We start from the raw sequence: 16,406 nt of genomic DNA on the forward strand, positions 1-16,406 counted from the left end.
TCTACTCTATGGTTGAGTATTAAAAACACTAAAAAACCAGAATACCATTTTCTCAATCTGTCTGGTTTCCTAGTTTCATTGATATTTTTATGAGATTTTTTCGTGTTTATTAAACCCTTACTGGGTGGAGGAATCCCAAGGCCAAAATGGGATCTATATACATATATACATAGAACAAAATGAGATATCTTATATACATATGTCACTTTACATCCATAGTGAGCTAACCTGTAATTAGATTGAAGAAATGTCTTCGAGGGTTGACTGAGTTGTCAATGCAAGGCCCACCGTATTGGACTTATTGGTCACCGCAAGACCAAACTTGTCATACACTTACAAATCATGGCATATACCAGAATATCCATTGGTTCATGGAAAATAGCATAACACTCTACTCTAATCACTCATTCTCCACAGTTCCAACGAAATACCTAAAGAAACTCAATCATATCTATCTCACTTAAAACGATGATCACGGGATCAATAATATAAATACTTTCATTTTACCAGAAAGTGTTATATAGTTGAAAGGAGTATGAGAGATCTTCAGTTTAGCATCTATCTGTGTTTCCAGAATCGTAATGCATCATTAACTTTCAAATCAGAGTTTGGAAGATACCTATGTACTTCATATGGATCACCATTTCCTCAGCATTTATATAAACGATCCTGTACCATTATGATTAAGAAAACACGTATTGATCAAAATCCCATGCTGATCATCAAGATACACATCCAAAAACCTGTTCCACAGATATTGAAGAGTTTCAGTATATACCTTTCTTGAGTCGACCATAGCCTATTTCCTGAAATGAGAATTTCATTTTGTTGGGTCAAGAAGAAAACTTCTTTATACATTGAAGATATAGTTAACCATCACTACATAGCCGCAAGAAATAAAAACACTCCTAAAACTGAAAGACAAAAGGCTGGAACTTTTACAAACAAAAAAACCCCATGAGGAATCTTCAGTCATCAGAGCTGTAGTCGCTGGACTCAGGTAGAGACGGGACAGTGGCACAACAGAATGCATCTTTGTCTTTTAGAAGGAGACAGCTTCCATCAATGTTCCATTTGAGGTCAGATATGGAGAAGCCTGGGAGGGGGTTGCATACACAGAACGCACCAGAGGGAGTCCACATGTAAAGGTGAGAGCTTCCAGTGCATAGGAGGAGGCGTGTGCAGGTTGGGTCCCACACAGCGGCTCGTATAGGTTCCTTCTGGACCAGGATGGCTGCAACCTCAAGGTGGCGCATGTCCCATATCCACAGAGCAGTGGGCATACTGTCGTTTCGTGTGCATATGTACTGGCTGTCTTTGCTCCAAGCCAGAAGTCCTGAGAACATTTTGAAAGAGTTTAGCTTTTGGAACTTAAAAGCAAGAAGGATATTTCCATATCTGATTGCAGTTTCTGAGGTTGCATTTGGTCGCAGAAGAAAGAGCTTACCGACTCCTTGTTTTGGGTTAGGCTTGTCTGCAGGAGGTTTCTGGAAAGGAAAAGCTACCGGTAATTCCATGACTTCATACCTGACACTTATATAGCCTTCTGAAGCATCTGGACATAGAACCACAGAAGAAAACAAGATAAAATTACAAACAACAAGAGTGATACAGAAGTTTTCCTTATCAGACAAGAACAGGTTTGGAATCGTTCTTACCATAATTGCTTGGCATAAAGTTTTCATCCAATGATAATTCAGACATATCAAGCTGTAAGGGTTCATCGATCTCCTAAAAAAAGTAATGTCCAATAGGTTAAATACACACGCCTGAGCTGACATCGCATTGTCAGGCTTTAGAAACTCGTTATTAGAGGGTAGAATGGGCAATACCTTGAAAATAGCAGCAGAACAGGGCGCACGAACCGTTGATAGGTGTAAGAACTCGGCGAATGTTTTCCAAGTAAGGTGATTCAGGACCCGCAACATCTGATCGTAGCTACCAATGGCAAGAAACTGACCACACGGAGACCAGGAAACAGTCTTCACACCAAGTCCACATTCATATGCCTGATACTTAAATAGACACCTACCATCTGGAGAATAGATTAGAACCTGCCCAAAGGTTTACAACTTTAGAGAGATTCCCGACAAACCAAACATAACAGAATTTAAAATAGCCAGGTAAGAAACTAACTAAAAATAGCAACAAAACGATACATACCTTATATTCAAGAGGAGAATCCCACACTACAATAGAACTATCATCAGGTGACCACTCAAGATCAGCCAAGTCCAAGGTGTCAACAGCAAAGCTCCCCATTATCTCCCATGATTGACAAGACAAAAGGTTAACATAATCCTTGCAATCACGCCGCGTACAGATTGCTGCAAACTTCCCATCTTGATTAAATGAAACTCCCTTCGAACCATGCCTTGGCCACTGAACATGAACACACGCCGTGTTCAAAAGGGACCAAACTGTTAACCTTAGCTGAAACTCCGACGTAGTGAGTATGTGACGGCTGTCGGGACTCCACCTAGCGTATGAAATACCAGCAGGACCTTCATCAATCTTGCAAGTCCATTCTGGTTGTGTCAATGACCAAGCTTGAATCATGGGTTTTTTATAGAGACCACAAAGAATGTACTCAGAATCAAGAGCCCATTCTATGTAGCTTATTTTATCTAAGCAAGAAAACAATTGCACAACCTGCATTTACATCCACAACATATTCATTGGAGATTAGTAAATAGACACCAAAAAAAAAAAAAAAAAAAAAATCAACGACATTATCATCATCCTTATCTCTAAGGTTCCAATTCCCAAAATTTAGCAAACCCAAGTTAAGTATTACCCGAATTAAGCACAAGATCTAGTTGCATTTGAACATTAGAAAAAAGTAAGATCCAAAAATCTCCTAGCTAAAATTTTCATTCTAATCAAAGGGTTTAGGTGGATTAACTACCAAATCGAACTAGTTTATACCTGAAACGAAAACGTATCACGGATCACGAGACGATAATCATTAGCGACGGCGAGGTAACGAGAGTTGGGGGAGAAACAGCAAGGACCTGTTTGCTTGTACGGCTCCGTGAATTCCATATTTGAGTACTATGCAAAGAGATGCTGCCAGAGGAGAATAGTACTCAAATGTCTTTGATCTTTGATAATCTAAGCTCCTCGATTCATAGTGGTGGGAGAGTACTGCGAGAGAGCCATGGAGAAAAACAATTTTGAAAATTGAAAGGCAAGAGAGATGAACGAGTTGTTTCAAGTCGGGTCGGGTCCGGTGGGTTGCGGGTATGGCTTTCAGGTTATACTGGGCCTAAGGCCCATTCTTCATTAACTCGTTTCTTAGATATGATAAATTAATAATATAGCCTTATTTAACAAACACCATGCCGTTCGTAATAACTACAATACAACATTTTGCCGGTTTACTCTAACACAACTTGATCTCGTTTGTTAAAGCGTTTGGTAAATTTTCTCGTTAGTTTTTTTAACTTTTGAAACACGTTAACCTTAATTAATCTGTTGTTTAGTTGAGATGCATTCAACATGAATTATTTATAAAAACAAAAATTAAAACGTTTCATAGATTCTTACAACTTTTTTTTTTTTTTTAAATGTAGACTTTCACTTTTATTATATTTTTTAAAAAGTTTTTTTGGATAGGATATTGAATTTAAACACAATATAAATCTGCTACAAGTTGGAACAGCTCGACCAATGCCGTTTACCCCGGGGGTTTTGGTGCGGGTGCCGCTGCGGGTGCGGGTGTACTTGCTGCGGGTGCCGGTGGTGCAGCTGCTGGTGCGGGTGTACTTGCTGCGGGTGCCGATGAACTTCCACCGGCCGATTTATCTCCAAAGGATCCAGTAAAGGTTTTTCCTCCCCAAGATGCAGTCCAAGTTCCTCCATAACTAAAATTTGACATAGCTTGCAGTGATGAACCTCCTCCCCAAGATCCTTTAAAATTTCCTTCATAGTTAACCTTTGGCTGGAGTGAAAACAGAGTTTTGGCTGGCGAACTTCCTCCAAACAGCTTTAGTCCCATCCTGCGTCTACACACACACTTGTCATCGTTTAATTCAATATTTCAAAAACAAATAAAATTGTTACCAAATTATCATATAGACTAATCCATGTGCACGTTATATATAAGCATAAATCTCGAGTGATTTCAATATACTTTGTTTGATGTTAGTTAATGAGCCACCTGATGAGAGCAACAGCCATCGCTCCTAGGGTGCCGCCCGCCGTGAACCCTGAGATTAAGACAGCAGTGGCTATCGTGGCTGGTACGAGAATCGGACTGAATATGATGAATAGGGGTGAGGTTATGGTTAATGCCGCGGCTGAAGCAGCGAGTGTTAGACCTGCTAAACCTAAGAAGACTATAGAGGCCACGGCAGCGATAACCACCTGAAAAACCTCCGACAGTGGGTTGAGAAAAGAAAACATATTGTGATAAATGTTAAACTTGGATCACTAGATTTGTTTTGATAGAGTCTTTCGGCTCATACTTGTTATCGGATGTTTCTTTGGGATCTTACATGCATCTACGTCACGTTACATTAGCTTTCTTTTGCTTACTTCTTTTTCTTTGGGTTGTCATGTTTTTTGGACCCTTCTTTCTTTCTTGTAAAAGTTCAAACATTAATTGTCGTGTTGCAACACGTCTATGGTTAGAACATCCTAGACTAGGTGCTTCTAGATATAATCCAAGGAGGCAAGATTTTACAGAAGTTAGATATCAGTGTGCTTGATGTTATTCGATTTTTCCAGGAGTAAGTAAAGTTTTCATGCTTTGTTGTTGAGTAGCATATGATAACTTCAATCGTAACGATGTCATACACTGTTTCAAATAAAGTTATATTTCACTAAGCATTTTAACTGATTCTTGATATTCATTGGTCTTGCAGCTTCGAGATAGGCAGATGGCAAATTTTTTTTAAAACTGAAGTTTCAAAAGAAAACAGATTTTGTGTATTAGTCATTACATAAAAGCCTTGCAAGTTGTAAGATCAGGTCAATGTCAACGAAACTCAAAGATTATTTGATAATCAAAAGCTTCCTCCTCAATCTTCTTGACTAAAGAAAAAACAGAACATGATACACACCCTTAACTCTCTTTATAATCCAACACCAGAACCTCTCTTCTTCTTCACTCCAATATACTCTAAACCAGATTCTACTTCTTAAAAGCCACTCTCTAGCTATGTCTTCTTGTTCAAGAACGAGAACAAAAGCTCCAAGATCGGCCAGAGGCCACAGAAATGGCCGTTTCTCTTCTTCATCGGCTACAATTGTGGCAGAGATCGACGATATCTTGATTCAAATTCTCTCTTTGCTTCCAATCAAAACCCTTTTAAGATCCAAACGAGTATCCAAACGCTGGTTTTCTCTCATTACAAATCCTGATTTCTCCAACCGTGTCATCAAGTCCAACCACCCCTTGCCCGTTTCTGGCTTTTTCTTACATTTACCAAGAGCCATCATGTATAGTTTTGTCTCTCTTGATGGTGATGATGACGCAATCAACCAACGGATCTCATCATCATTACCTCTCTGGTTTACAGATCATTCAACAGATATGATCATAATGCAATCAACCAATGGCCTTCTCCTCTGCAGATGCGCTTGTGCTTCTTCTAACCAATTCAAAACAAATTACTATGTTTACAATCCGACAACGAAACAATACACTCTTCTCCCTCCCGTGACCACAGGTTACATCACACTCTCTCTAGCCTTTGATCCTTCTACATCTCCACACTACAAAGTCTTTTGCTTCAGAACAAGAAGTATGACCTCTTTCTCCTTCAGCATAGAGGTTTATTCTTCCAATGAAGGTCATTGGAAGAGACTTGTTTTGGTTCCTTCATCTCCTTCACCCTTTGTAGAGTACAAAGACACAGTCTTTTGGAATGGCGCGGTTTACTGCTATGGTCCAGGCACAATAGATTGCATCTCTTTTGATTTCAGTCAAGAAGAAACAAAGATTCTTCCTCTCCCTAATCTTGACCATGAAGATGGGGAGCCGCTACCTGATCCCGGGACATTGAGGTATTTGGATGAATCCGGGGGATATCTTTACTTTGTTGAGGTAAATGATCAGGGTTCGTCAGATTTACCGGTTTATGAAATGGAAAGAAACAGCTCAAGCTGGTCCCTGAAGTATATTGTTGATTTGGAGCCTCTTGCAGCCGCTTTCCCCGAGATGATCAGAACCGAATACTACACCAATAGGCGGATATACGCGTTCTCTGTCATCGGTTTTGTAAAGGAAGTGACAGATGCCGAACCATACATTGTGCTTCACATTCCAAACAAGGCTGTAAAATACAACTTCATAAACAAGACTTTCAAGAAACTTTGCAATTTCAAGCCATTGGTCAATGATGCTCCTGAGGAAGCGTTTTACAGATTCCAAAAGACTTTCCAGTTCATTGAGTCTCTTGCTAACGTCTAAGAGTAGTTCATTCCCCCTCCCCGGGAAGCCGAACAATTTATCTTTGAAATGCATCCTTATGTAAAAGCTTTTATATCAGATGAGATATTTACTTCTATCAGAAACCCAAACGTGGCCAATCATTCTCAAATTCTTCTAGCATTTCCTAATCTCTTCGAGTTTCCTCAAGACTTGCTTGATGTTTGGCCTAAGAGAAGGCGAAGGAGAGCAACAAGACATTGCAAGCTGAAAATACTTGAGGACACGTTCTTCACTCAGATTAGCATCACTCCTGAGAATCTCAGGACGGTATAAATCAGACAACCTATGATCAAGAACCGCATTCCTCATGAAATCAGGAAGATAGAACTCATCATCCCCCGTTGGATTCTCGTTTATCGGTTCTTTACCAGAGACTAGCTCAAGCATGATCACACCGAGACTATACACATCACTCTCTATGCTCACTTCCTTCATCTTTATCAACTCAGGAGCTTTGTATCCTTCAGCTGCAGAAACATCAAGAATCTCTTGTCCTGCAGCTAAGTTCAAAAGCAAATGCAAACCGAAATCAGAGATTCGAGGTTCGAAACTCGGACTCAGAAGAACGTTCTTGGTTTTCAGATTGCCATGGACGATTGGTTTTTGCATTCCTGTGTGGAGATGATCAAGAGCTGTAGATATTCCAATTGTAATGCTTAAAATGTTGATCCATTTTTTAGACTCATCATCTCCACCTGCCAAACACAAGGAATTGCTGAGTTTGATGTTCTTGAGAATAACTTTTATCTTCTTCTTCAAGTTTCTTACTTTTGAAGTAAAAAGAAGTGGAAAGTGACAGAAAATACAACAAAAATAGTACCGACAAAAGACAAAGACTATCATCATCATCATACCTAAATATTGAAAAAGCTTGGCAAAGAAAAAACAATATTTAAGACAAAACAATGAAAGACTGAATTAAATGGTCCAGCTAATGAGTTTTAGTTCCAGCTGTGTGGTTCTCTGTCATATTTGCAAACTTATATTCCTATGAGTATATTTATTATGAGATATCATAAACATGGAAATGGTAAAATTATTCCTTAGAGGTTTCTTAACCATTTTTCCCGGGAAAATAGAATCTCATAGATTCTGTTTTTGTTCCCCCGGAAAACCTATAAAACAAGTGACAACGAGATTCCATTGGAGTGGAGATTAAAGAACCAAAAAGTTAAAAGAAAAAATCTTTACTTTTTGTCGGAAAAAAAGAAAAAGTTTGGTCCTTTTTTTTTTCTTGAGAAGATTAGAGAAGAAAGAAAAAAACAAAGACTTACTTCGGATGAACTCAGAAAGATTCCAAGAAGCAAAGAAAGGATGAACCATAAGCTTCTCTCCTCTGTTTCCACCATAGAAACCTAACAAAGGAACCAAATTCTCATGTCGAACGAACCCAAGCGTCTCAATGACACCTTTAAACTCCTTAGAATCCGATCTCACTGTACAAACCGGTCTGAGGAACCTAAGAACTCTAGTCTTGCCGCTACGTTGCAGAGAAGCTTTGTACAGAGTACCGTAGCTTGATTTACCGATGACTTCTCCTGGAGCATCGAGTATATCGCAGATCGTGAGATCTTCTCCGCCTTGGAACGTTACGAGCTCCTCTGTTCCAGAAGAATGTCCTTGTTTGTTGTGGTCGAGTGACTCGACGTCGTATTGATCTGATTCAGTAGATGATGATGATGAGGATACTTTTCTTCTAAAGAAGACGATGAACAAGATTACAATCAAGAATGCTGATAGAGATACTCCTAGTAACAATGTTAGAAGTTGAGTTTTTCTCATCTCATCAAGAATTTGGAATCTGGATGTGTTTGAGAGAGGTGTTTTTTTCTTCTGTAGAAAAAAAAAAAGGTATTTGTGTTAGGAAATGAGAAAATGTATTTTGATTGATTAGAGAGTAGAACTGTGAGATTTGGCAGGAAATACAAGAAACAAAAAAGTCTGAGAAAAGAAAAGGAAACTGTGGAATTTATTGTTCACAGAGAAAAGAGAGAAAGAGTGATGGTGATGTGAGATTATGAATAAGAAGAAGAAGAAGTTCAGAGAGGAGGACAGATCTAAGAATATCTTTTTTGTTTTTTATTTTTTATTTCTTTCCTTGTATTGTATCAATGTTGACTTTATGATTTCTTTCATCTTTGGCTTCTACGGGTCTATTATGTATATATATATGTACCTGCATGTGTACATACATATATGCAAAATATCATAATTCATTCCAATGTTTACTGTACTTTACTCTCGAGTTCTCAACCAATTAATTATGACCTAATTATTTCACATTGTTCCCAGTAAACCATGAAACGTTTGAGAGTATTCTGATCAGTTCAGGTTGTATTTCGAGTTTAGAGTTGTGTAGTAGATATCATAAAAAACTTTTGGTTCGGTTCTTTCAGTTTCAGAATTTTTAAGACTTTTATACAAAAAAATAAAAATACTGTTTGAAAAAGTTCATACTAACAATTTTCTTAGCAAAAGAAAAAGTTAATAATACATTATTACGAAGTTTTTGGTACTCATTTTTCATATAAATAGACTGAAAACTCACAAATTATGTTAAGAAAGAGTGACTGGCACAAAATGATCACAAACGTAATTTTAGTCATAAGTAAAATTTATTTTGGGAAAAATGATATCTCGAGTATCACGTTTTAATGAGTTTCTTTCAAGGTAAATATTATGGGCGAGCGTGGTAATTAATTCTAATGATCTAACAAAATAAAATAAAATTAAAGAACGTTGAAAGTGGTGATAATTAATGTTGGGTTTGACTAGTGATGGTAGTTGAAGTGCGTGGGGATACATCTTCATATCCTTTGATTGCAAGTTTAGAGTCTGAACTGGTGGACTGAAGAAGAAATTCAAAATATGTGAATTGGGAAGCATTTTGTTGCTATGACTTTTTTTCTGCTTTTCAGATGAATGTTTTTATCTCGTTATTGTTGATTGGTGAGAATAAAGAAAATAACAAGAGAACCTGTATAGTAGTAATATTTATTTCCTGCTAGAAATATTGACCAATCAGAATTTTAGTTATTTTATTGATTTAAAAAGGAATTATAAACTATTTTCACAATAATAATAAATAAACGTTTTCTTTGATAGATTTTGTAACGCAAAAATCATATATGTATAATTTTGTGTTTGGAGCAAAAAGATCTAAAAGTAAAATCTGTTGAGATTTTGACAGTCGACATCACGACTAATCTCTTTTGTTAGCTTTAAGCTTGTCTCTTTAATTCCTTTAATTAGACGGTTGAGTGTTGACATGAATGAATGATCACGAAGTTAGTCCACTTCATCTAACTAACGGCTCCAAGTCACCCATTTTTTCTCAACATTTGGATTCCACTAGTATATCACACATCATCATTATATATCATAATCTCATATGTATTCAGATTTACCTTAATCCTACAAAATTTCGGGAATCCTATCCTATTATTTCATAGATAACAATAAAAAGCCAATGAGCCTACGTCCACCTTCTAATAATGGTGTCTAATATATTGTGGTAATCAATGAAATGACTACAAAAGTAAAATTGTATTAAGGGGGATCGGAGGGTTAAATCCATTTCAGAAGGTGAAACATATGGTTTTTCTTCGGCATTACCTTTTCGATTAGACTTATTCAGTTGGACCATTATAAAAACGAATATTTATACCTATATTACACACTACTCTATATTATATATTAAGTACATGGGCCAAAATAAAATTAATGGATGAGGCTGGCACATAATATACATACTGAAACTGACGTTGGTCGGCGGTTTCATTTTATGGTCCCAATGTGATATACATATATATGTAAGGAACTCCTAACAAGAGAATTCAAAAACATATGTAATTCGTACTCTACATGTTACTATATGACATGTGAGCGCAATATATTAGTAGATGAGAACTTGGCTGATCAATAGATGGAACTTTATATTTTTCACTTTATTTCAGGTATGTCAAGTATTACCAAACTTGTGTATAACTGACTAGCTAGCTATATGAATATGACAACGTCTCTGACTCATCCATTGCATTCAGTTTCAAGTTGTGACGAACTGAATCTTTCTTTTGCTTGCCTATGTCTTTTACTTAAACTGTGTTGCATCCTCAAGAATATGTTACTGCATCCTAAACTTGTAATGAAAGATATTAATTAGTCAAGATCATGCTCGTAAAACGGATACCATAGAATCCCATCTGGCATCCGTGGTAAATTCGATGAGAATTTCGTCTGCTGTGAATCTGATCTTAACATGTTGTGGAGTTGTTAGAGTGACACGTTAGTGTAGTTTGGTTTGTTTCAATAACTTCAAAGTTCAAAAGAAAACACAAAAAAGTTCACAATTTAAATTTTAAAAAAGGTATATAACCTTAATACTCAGTCTATAAGCAAAAGGTCAGGTTGGCCGAGTGGTCTAAGGCGCCAGACTCAAGTTCTGGTCTTCGAGAGAGGGCGTGGGTTCAAATCCCACATCTGACATATTTTTTTTCTCTTTTACCCAATTATTTTAAAAGAAAAATCCCCAAATCAAATCAAAACCCTAAAAAACAAAAATCGAAGATTATCTGTGTGTTTGTGATCAGATAGTCAGAGCACATAGCTCAATGTTTTAATCCATTCTTTGAAGTCATGATCCTTTCAGATTAAAGTCACTTCGATTCGTGCAATAGAGTCGTCGTTAACCCAAGGAACTTTTGAGTTCTGCATTCTCCAAAAATGGCTACCAATAGTGACAAAGTTAATCTCTCGCGCACGTTCAAGTATTTACTAGGTTCGTCTTCATTGTGTGTTTCTTATTTCACTTTATTTTCCCGGAGATTTTGCTTTTAATTAGGTTTTTTCCCCGTTTTCTTCTTGATTAAATTTTGGAATTAGCTACACAGTTTATATCCAGAAGCATCCCCTTCATATTCAATTCATGGATCGTGAGGCATCTCACCGAAAAAGACTATGCGGTAACGAATCCTTGTTTTACCAGTCCAATGTATATATATGTTCTTTGATTTTCGCCAATGTATGTGATTTTGGTTTGTTCCTGTATTTGTATGCATTGAGTATAGTAAAGATTGTTTTTTTTTTTGTTTTGGTATCATATTTGCCAAGTAGCAAAAAACTTGTATAGTTGGGTTCAGGAATCCTAGATGTGGTTGTAATTGTATGGACTCTTAGGTGTGCGTGGAAGCTAATTGTGAAGTCATGTCTTTTAAGTTTTAGTTATGCTTGCTTTTTACTGGACTTTTCATTGCAGTAGCTACGTGGATGATGTTTTCTTCTTTCAGTAATTTAATGGTTTTGTTTTTTAAGCTCGATCTATCTTCTCTCATTGGAATGCAGCTATACGCAGTCCAGTTCCATCTTTTTGTTACTTGTGTCTTGTTTCTCAGCCGGGAGGGATTCCGGCGTGCTTGTTTGCGGGCTGACATTAACAGGTATGCATAAAGCAGTTTGCGCTGATCTCCGTCACATAACCGGTTCATGACTTTGTTTTCAGTCAGTGATATTCCTTAATTTTCCTGCTGCAGTGATGGTCTTGGGTCAGTGGAAAATGTGACTAGGCTATTGAAAGTAGCATGGATGACTTTTCCACTCGGAATAGCCATTACTATTGCAGCATCCGTTTTTGTGTTATGGTGGCAGAACCTTAGTTACTCCGACCCATATGCACAGGCTATCTTGATTCATGGTACATTGTTGTGATTTTCTGTGCCTTATTCATACTTCTTTTCCTTACAGCCTTGAGATTTGGAAGTTTGTGTTTTTCAGTCACTTACTTGGGATTTTTTTCTTCTTCTTCTCTAATTTCTCCATTGATTCCTCTCGTTCTTTCCTAAAATATTTTTCATTTTTTCATAGTAGTCCAAATATACATACTGATGCATAGTCTGATAAACCTACTTAAACGTGGCAGGATTTGCGTGTGTACTGGAGCTAATAGCCGAGCCTTTGTATATCCTCTCTCAGACATTGCTGAGACTAAGGTTACGCCTCATTGTTGAGACTGTCGCTACAGTTGCACGCTGTGTAACTCTGTGCTCTCTCTTAGTTATGCAGACCAACATGGTACAGATCTTGTACCATTTCATTTAACTTTGAGCAAGAGAAAGCTTATATGATTAATTGAAAATCTAATTATCTTCAATCTTTGTAGGAAAAAGTGATAATCTTTGCACTGTCACAAGTTGCATATGGAGGTTCCTTATTTCTTGGGTACTGGGCTTATTTTCTAATTTGTGGTGTTTACAGAAGTTCAGATCTCTTTCCTTTCAGGTATGAGTGCTCTATTATTTGATCTCCTTGCCAACATTCTTAATTCTTGATATGTTCTAACCAACTCATTCATCCCCAATAATGTTCAACAATTTTTGTGATGTCACAGACCTGGGAACCTAATGAATTTCGATAGGCAGCTCTCAAACATGAGTATGCTATTTACTTTTCAGTCCTTCCGGAAATTGATCCTTCAAGAAGGTGAAAAGTTGGTCCTTGTATGGTTAGATACACCTTATAATCAGGCTGTATATGGGATCGTCGACAAACTAGGCAAGTCTCGTTAATGAAAAAATGCAAATAAGCTATAGCTACAAAGGTTGCCTGGAAATGTTTCTTACACAATTTCTAAAACTCCAGGAAGTTTAGTTGTACGCATGGTGTTTCTTCCTTTTGAAGAAAGTTCATACGCTACATTTGCCAGGTTCGCATCAGGTTCATTTCTCTCCTGAGTGTATTGTATTTAAGTATGTAATAATATTGGTTTTGATGTTTCATGATTTTTGGTTCAGATATTTATCTCCCAAGATTCTTACAGTTCATTACCATAGATGGTTTTTTATTTTAGTCTCTCTCTCATCTGACAGGTGATCATCAGGAAAGGAAAAAGAAACTCGGAATATGCTTGACTGAGGCCTTGAAGTTTGTGATATTAATAGGTATATTCCTATCTATCGCAGAGTCTCCAAAACCGAAACTACAGATACAGAATTGTTTTTGTATCTCAGTGCAGATAAGACTTTTTGAATCTAATCTCTGGTCATTTTTCTGAATACGTGAACATTGTCTAGGTCTTATATTTATGGCATTTGGTCCGAGTTATTCGTACTCTCTCATCAGATTGCTGTATGGTGAAAAATGGAGCGATGGAGAAGCTTCCTTGGCCCTACAGTTTTATTGTCTCTACATCATCGTCCTGGCCATGAACGGTTAGTGATCATATCTAGATCAACTAGTGGATTTGTCAAGCTTCTTCTGTTGGCGGATACTAGTTGTATATATCAATGTATTACTTTGTAAATTATTTTTTCAGGAACCTCCGAAGCATTTTTACATGCAGTTGGATCAGAGAATGAACTTCAGCGCTCAAACGACATGTTGCTTGTATTTTCATTGGTTTACGTCACCTTAAATATTCTGCTGATAAGATCTGCCGGAGCAATAGGTTTAATCATGGCGAATTCTTTGAGTATCCTTCACCTATATAGATAGATACTTCAACTAGAATCAGATTACTATATCTCCTTTTGTCTTCTTGACTTCTTAAAATACAGATATGATTTTTAGGATAATCTATTCAGGGAAGTTCATCCAACGTTACTTCCAGGTATGCTTGATTAAACTATAAAATCATGTAATTGCCCCTTTCGTTAAAACAAAATCTGGATTTAACCTCCAAAGTCGTCTGCAGGGCACTTCTTCGTTCTCGTTCCGAAAATGCTTCCCTTTAGGTTGGCAAATTCTTATCCTTTCGAGCATAATTACTCTCATCTCAGAGAAAACTGTTCTCCACCGTATGAATTTCTGGGGAACATTTCCTCTCCATTTCGCCATCGGTTTCATCTGCTTCTGTGTTTCGGCCATTGTCATGTAAGTCCCCTCCTATGGCTACTACAGTATCCATTTCAGAAAAAAACGACATTTTACTGACTTATATCGGTTCTATATATAAAACTTACTTTCTGAAACCTTGTGTGTTTTCTCTGGTAGATACCGGCGTGAGAGGCTGTTCATCAAAAGAATCATACATTTCAGGGATTACAATCACGACGACTGAAGTAACCAAGAAATCGGTATAAGTCCTGCTTAGAGTACGGGTAACGATTAGGTTTATGCTTACAAACAGATTTTAACGCTGAGAAAGAAAAAGTGATTACTTCTGTATTACCGAATCCAGCTTTAATGGAAAAAAAAACTTCAATTCTTATACGAGTTATTTTACCAGGTAGTTCTTCATCGTTTTTGTTTTTGGTAATGGTAAAGTTATCTTTTTTTTTTCACTTCATTCACTAGTCAAAAATAAAACTCGAGGCGACAGACAAAAACCTATAAGAATATTAAAAATGTACAGCAAAATTGACCCCAAAAAAAATAAAAATGTTAGAAACTGCATATATCCAATTATCATGATGGAATATATCCAATTATCATGATGGAATATATCATCCAATTCCAGTAAGTTGGGGTCGGTTGATGATTCGGACCAAATCATAAAACAGAGTCCTACCTCTCTCAGATAAAAGATAAGGGTTAGAGATTGAAGTTAGGTTTCTCCCTTCTCTATACTTCAAAATCTGTTATATAGATACTTGCTATTTTTGACAAAAAGGCAAAACCATTGTTTTTCCTTTTTCTTCTTTAAGGGGTTTTACCTATAAAAGAGAATGCTAATTCCCCATTGAGGTAACCTCTTGTGCCCTCTCTTTCGTTTTTCTTCTTTTAACGCTGGCGTTTTGTTAAGTTCACAAAAGCAAGAAACAATCAAGAAGCCTTACACGATGTGCATGACTTATCGGTTATACTGCAAGGGTTTGGTGAGTGAAGAGGTGGTTAAGGATGAGACTAGGCAGATCGGTGGTTTTGGTGTGGCCATATGTCACGCCGAGGATAACCGACTATATGAGATGAAGAGTCCACAGACCAGGAAGTTGCGGAATTGGCGGCCTTAGTTCATGGGTTGACATGGGCCTTGGAGCTTGATTTGAATTTATGGAACCTGCGCAGTTTGATCGTTGGACCCGAGAGTGGGAGCAGAGCAGGATGAGGAGGATCAGAGAAATGTCTAATCCAAAGAGTTCAGTAAAGTGTCCGTAATTTGAATGTGGCGTTTTAATGGCGAAGAACAAGCTCATTGAATACTCAAAAACGTTCTTCGTTGATGCTGAGCGGTCAGGAGCCAGAAAGTGCATGGGGTGTGGGCATTGTTACTGCGACGACTGCGGAACAGAATGGCAATATAACATGACATGTGATGAATACCGTGAAACAGAGTCTTATCAGACATCTTACGAAGCCAGGGCTAAGAGTTTAGGAGGGAAGAGATGCAAGAATTGCAAGTTGATGATTGTACCTCATGGTGAAGGTTGCGGCCGTATCACCTGCAGGTACGCTCTCTATCTCTCTCAACTCATGTCTCTCTTGTTATTACAGTGATTGTGTGTTGGTTGGACATTTTGATTTATTAATAATATTGAGTTTTGTTCTTTTGTCTTGTTAAATCCTCACAGCAGATGCAACTACCGAGTCTGTTCTGTCTGTGAAGCTGGATGGAATGAGAAAACCGGATGTAACTGGCTAACTGCTCCCGGGGCTATGATGAATCCTAGTAGGGAACGGTTTTGGAGCCAGAGGGAGGACTACTAGATTTTTCTGCGAAAAAAAGAGAAAGCTGAACCTTTTTGTACCTCAAATTTCACATAGAGTTGTTTAACTTTGCACTCTTCTTTTTAACAAAAAAAAATGAAAAACTTTGCACTCTTCTTTATTCTTTTATTGTTCGTGAAATAATAACTGGTTCAACGTACGTCATTGGTCAACGAAGAATGACGCCATTCCGGGTAGAATCAAAAATCTTAAAAATTAAATTGCAAATAAAACTTAATAAAAGTAACTAGTAATTACTTCTTCTTATCTATAATAAAATTAATAACATCATTGTATCAATGGACAAAAGAATCTTAATGTAAACGAATTA

At 37.3% G+C, this 16,406-nt stretch overlaps 6 protein-coding genes and 1 non-coding gene across 8 annotated transcripts; 4 read left to right on the forward strand and 3 right to left on the reverse strand.

The window, feature by feature from the left end:
* Window positions 1–823: 823 nt before the first annotated feature.
* LOC17883538 (WD repeat-containing protein WRAP73) lies at window positions 824–3,160 on the reverse strand. The gene is made up of 6 exons (XM_006287653.2): window positions 2,929–3,160; window positions 2,164–2,652; window positions 1,833–2,054; window positions 1,659–1,731; window positions 1,448–1,555; window positions 824–1,336 (listed from the first exon to the last, which is right to left on the reverse strand). Exons 1-6 carry the CDS (start codon window positions 3,043–3,045, stop codon window positions 969–971), a joined length of 1,377 nt encoding a protein of 458 aa, XP_006287715.1. The 5' UTR covers window positions 3,046–3,160; the 3' UTR covers window positions 824–968.
* Window positions 3,161–3,581: 421 nt separating this feature from the next.
* LOC17884175 (oleosin-B2) lies at window positions 3,582–4,453 on the reverse strand. Of its 2 annotated transcripts, none has more exons than XM_023781667.1 (2): window positions 4,163–4,453; window positions 3,582–4,001 (listed from the first exon to the last, which is right to left on the reverse strand). In XM_023781667.1, the coding sequence occupies exons 1-2, from the start codon at window positions 4,405–4,407 to the stop codon at window positions 3,680–3,682; spliced, it is 567 nt and encodes a 188-aa protein (XP_023637435.1). In that variant the 5' UTR covers window positions 4,408–4,453; the 3' UTR covers window positions 3,582–3,679. The 2 variants fall into 2 exon arrangements, with proteins under 2 accessions (XP_023637435.1, XP_006289542.2); XM_006289480.2 differs by having other exon boundaries at window positions 3,582–4,007.
* A 439-nt stretch (window positions 4,454–4,892) lies between these two features.
* Window positions 4,893–6,436, forward strand: LOC17883312 (F-box protein At5g07610). Its single transcript, XM_006289608.2, has one exon. The coding sequence runs from the start codon at window positions 5,165–5,167 to the stop codon at window positions 6,416–6,418; it is 1,254 nt and encodes a 417-aa protein (XP_006289670.1). The 5' UTR covers window positions 4,893–5,164; the 3' UTR covers window positions 6,419–6,436.
* A 92-nt stretch (window positions 6,437–6,528) lies between these two features.
* LOC17882372 (putative kinase-like protein TMKL1) lies at window positions 6,529–8,619 on the reverse strand. Its single transcript, XM_006289048.2, has 2 exons — window positions 7,714–8,619; window positions 6,529–7,134 (listed from the first exon to the last, which is right to left on the reverse strand). Exons 1-2 carry the CDS (start codon window positions 8,219–8,221, stop codon window positions 6,554–6,556), a joined length of 1,089 nt encoding a protein of 362 aa, XP_006289110.1. The 5' UTR covers window positions 8,222–8,619; the 3' UTR covers window positions 6,529–6,553.
* Window positions 8,620–10,840: 2,221 nt separating this feature from the next.
* On the forward strand, window positions 10,841–10,924 carry TRNAL-CAA. The gene has a single exon. It is a non-coding gene; the product is annotated as a tRNA-Leu (tRNA).
* A 63-nt stretch (window positions 10,925–10,987) lies between these two features.
* Window positions 10,988–14,653, forward strand: LOC17883281 (protein RFT1 homolog). Its single transcript, XM_006289157.2, has 14 exons — window positions 10,988–11,216; window positions 11,321–11,400; window positions 11,780–11,874; window positions 11,968–12,128; window positions 12,354–12,505; window positions 12,594–12,712; window positions 12,822–12,985; window positions 13,073–13,147; window positions 13,300–13,371; window positions 13,504–13,641; window positions 13,746–13,901; window positions 13,987–14,039; window positions 14,124–14,302; window positions 14,423–14,653. The coding sequence occupies exons 1-14, from the start codon at window positions 11,162–11,164 to the stop codon at window positions 14,487–14,489; spliced, it is 1,566 nt and encodes a 521-aa protein (XP_006289219.1). The 5' UTR covers window positions 10,988–11,161; the 3' UTR covers window positions 14,490–14,653.
* Window positions 14,654–15,210: 557 nt separating this feature from the next.
* On the forward strand, window positions 15,211–16,087 carry LOC111830243. The gene is given in 4 exon segments (XM_023781927.1): window positions 15,211–15,334; window positions 15,337–15,467; window positions 15,533–15,816; window positions 15,943–16,087. Coding segments are annotated over 4 exon segments (672 nt in total). The 3' UTR covers window positions 16,076–16,087.
* Window positions 16,088–16,406: the final 319 nt, after the last annotated feature.

This window comes from Capsella rubella, unplaced genomic scaffold (assembly GCF_000375325.1).
Source record: "Capsella rubella cultivar Monte Gargano unplaced genomic scaffold, Caprub1_0 scaffold_6, whole genome shotgun sequence".
Lineage (NCBI taxonomy): Eukaryota > Viridiplantae > Streptophyta > Magnoliopsida > Brassicales > Brassicaceae > Capsella > Capsella rubella.

What these genes read in the sequence shown, in the direction of transcription:
- LOC17883538 (XM_006287653.2), bottom strand. Translation starts at nt 3,045, where the DNA reads ATGGAATTCACGGAGCCGTACAAGCAAACAGGTCCTTGCTGTTTCTCC. An exon ending in ATTCTCCTCTTGAATATAAG is followed by an intron (nt 2,055 to 2,163) that starts GTATGTATCGTT and finishes ACCTTTGGGCAG; the next exon opens with GTTCTAATCTATTCTCCAGA. An exon ending in TAACCCAAAACAAGGAGTCG is followed by an intron (nt 1,337 to 1,447) that starts GTAAGCTCTTTC and finishes AAATGTTCTCAG; the next exon opens with GACTTCTGGCTTGGAGCAAA.
- LOC17884175 (XM_006289480.2), bottom strand. Translation starts at nt 4,407, where the DNA reads ATGTTTTCTTTTCTCAACCCACTGTCGGAGGTTTTTCAGGTGGTTATC. An exon ending in ATGGCTGTTGCTCTCATCAG is followed by an intron (nt 4,008 to 4,162) that starts GTGGCTCATTAA and finishes GTGTGTGTGTAG; the next exon opens with ACGCAGGATGGGACTAAAGC.
- LOC17883312 (XM_006289608.2), top strand. Translation starts at nt 5,165, where the DNA reads ATGTCTTCTTGTTCAAGAACGAGAACAAAAGCTCCAAGATCGGCCAGA.
- LOC17882372 (XM_006289048.2), bottom strand. Translation starts at nt 8,221, where the DNA reads ATGAGAAAAACTCAACTTCTAACATTGTTACTAGGAGTATCTCTATCA. An exon ending in TCTTTCTGAGTTCATCCGAA is followed by an intron (nt 7,135 to 7,713) that starts GTAAGTCTTTGT and finishes TGTGTTTGGCAG; the next exon opens with GTGGAGATGATGAGTCTAAA.
- LOC17883281 (XM_006289157.2), top strand. Translation starts at nt 11,162, where the DNA reads ATGGCTACCAATAGTGACAAAGTTAATCTCTCGCGCACGTTCAAGTAT. An exon ending in CACGTTCAAGTATTTACTAG is followed by an intron (nt 11,217 to 11,320) that starts GTTCGTCTTCAT and finishes TTTTGGAATTAG; the next exon opens with CTACACAGTTTATATCCAGA. An exon ending in TTGCGGGCTGACATTAACAG is followed by an intron (nt 11,875 to 11,967) that starts GTATGCATAAAG and finishes TTCCTGCTGCAG; the next exon opens with TGATGGTCTTGGGTCAGTGG.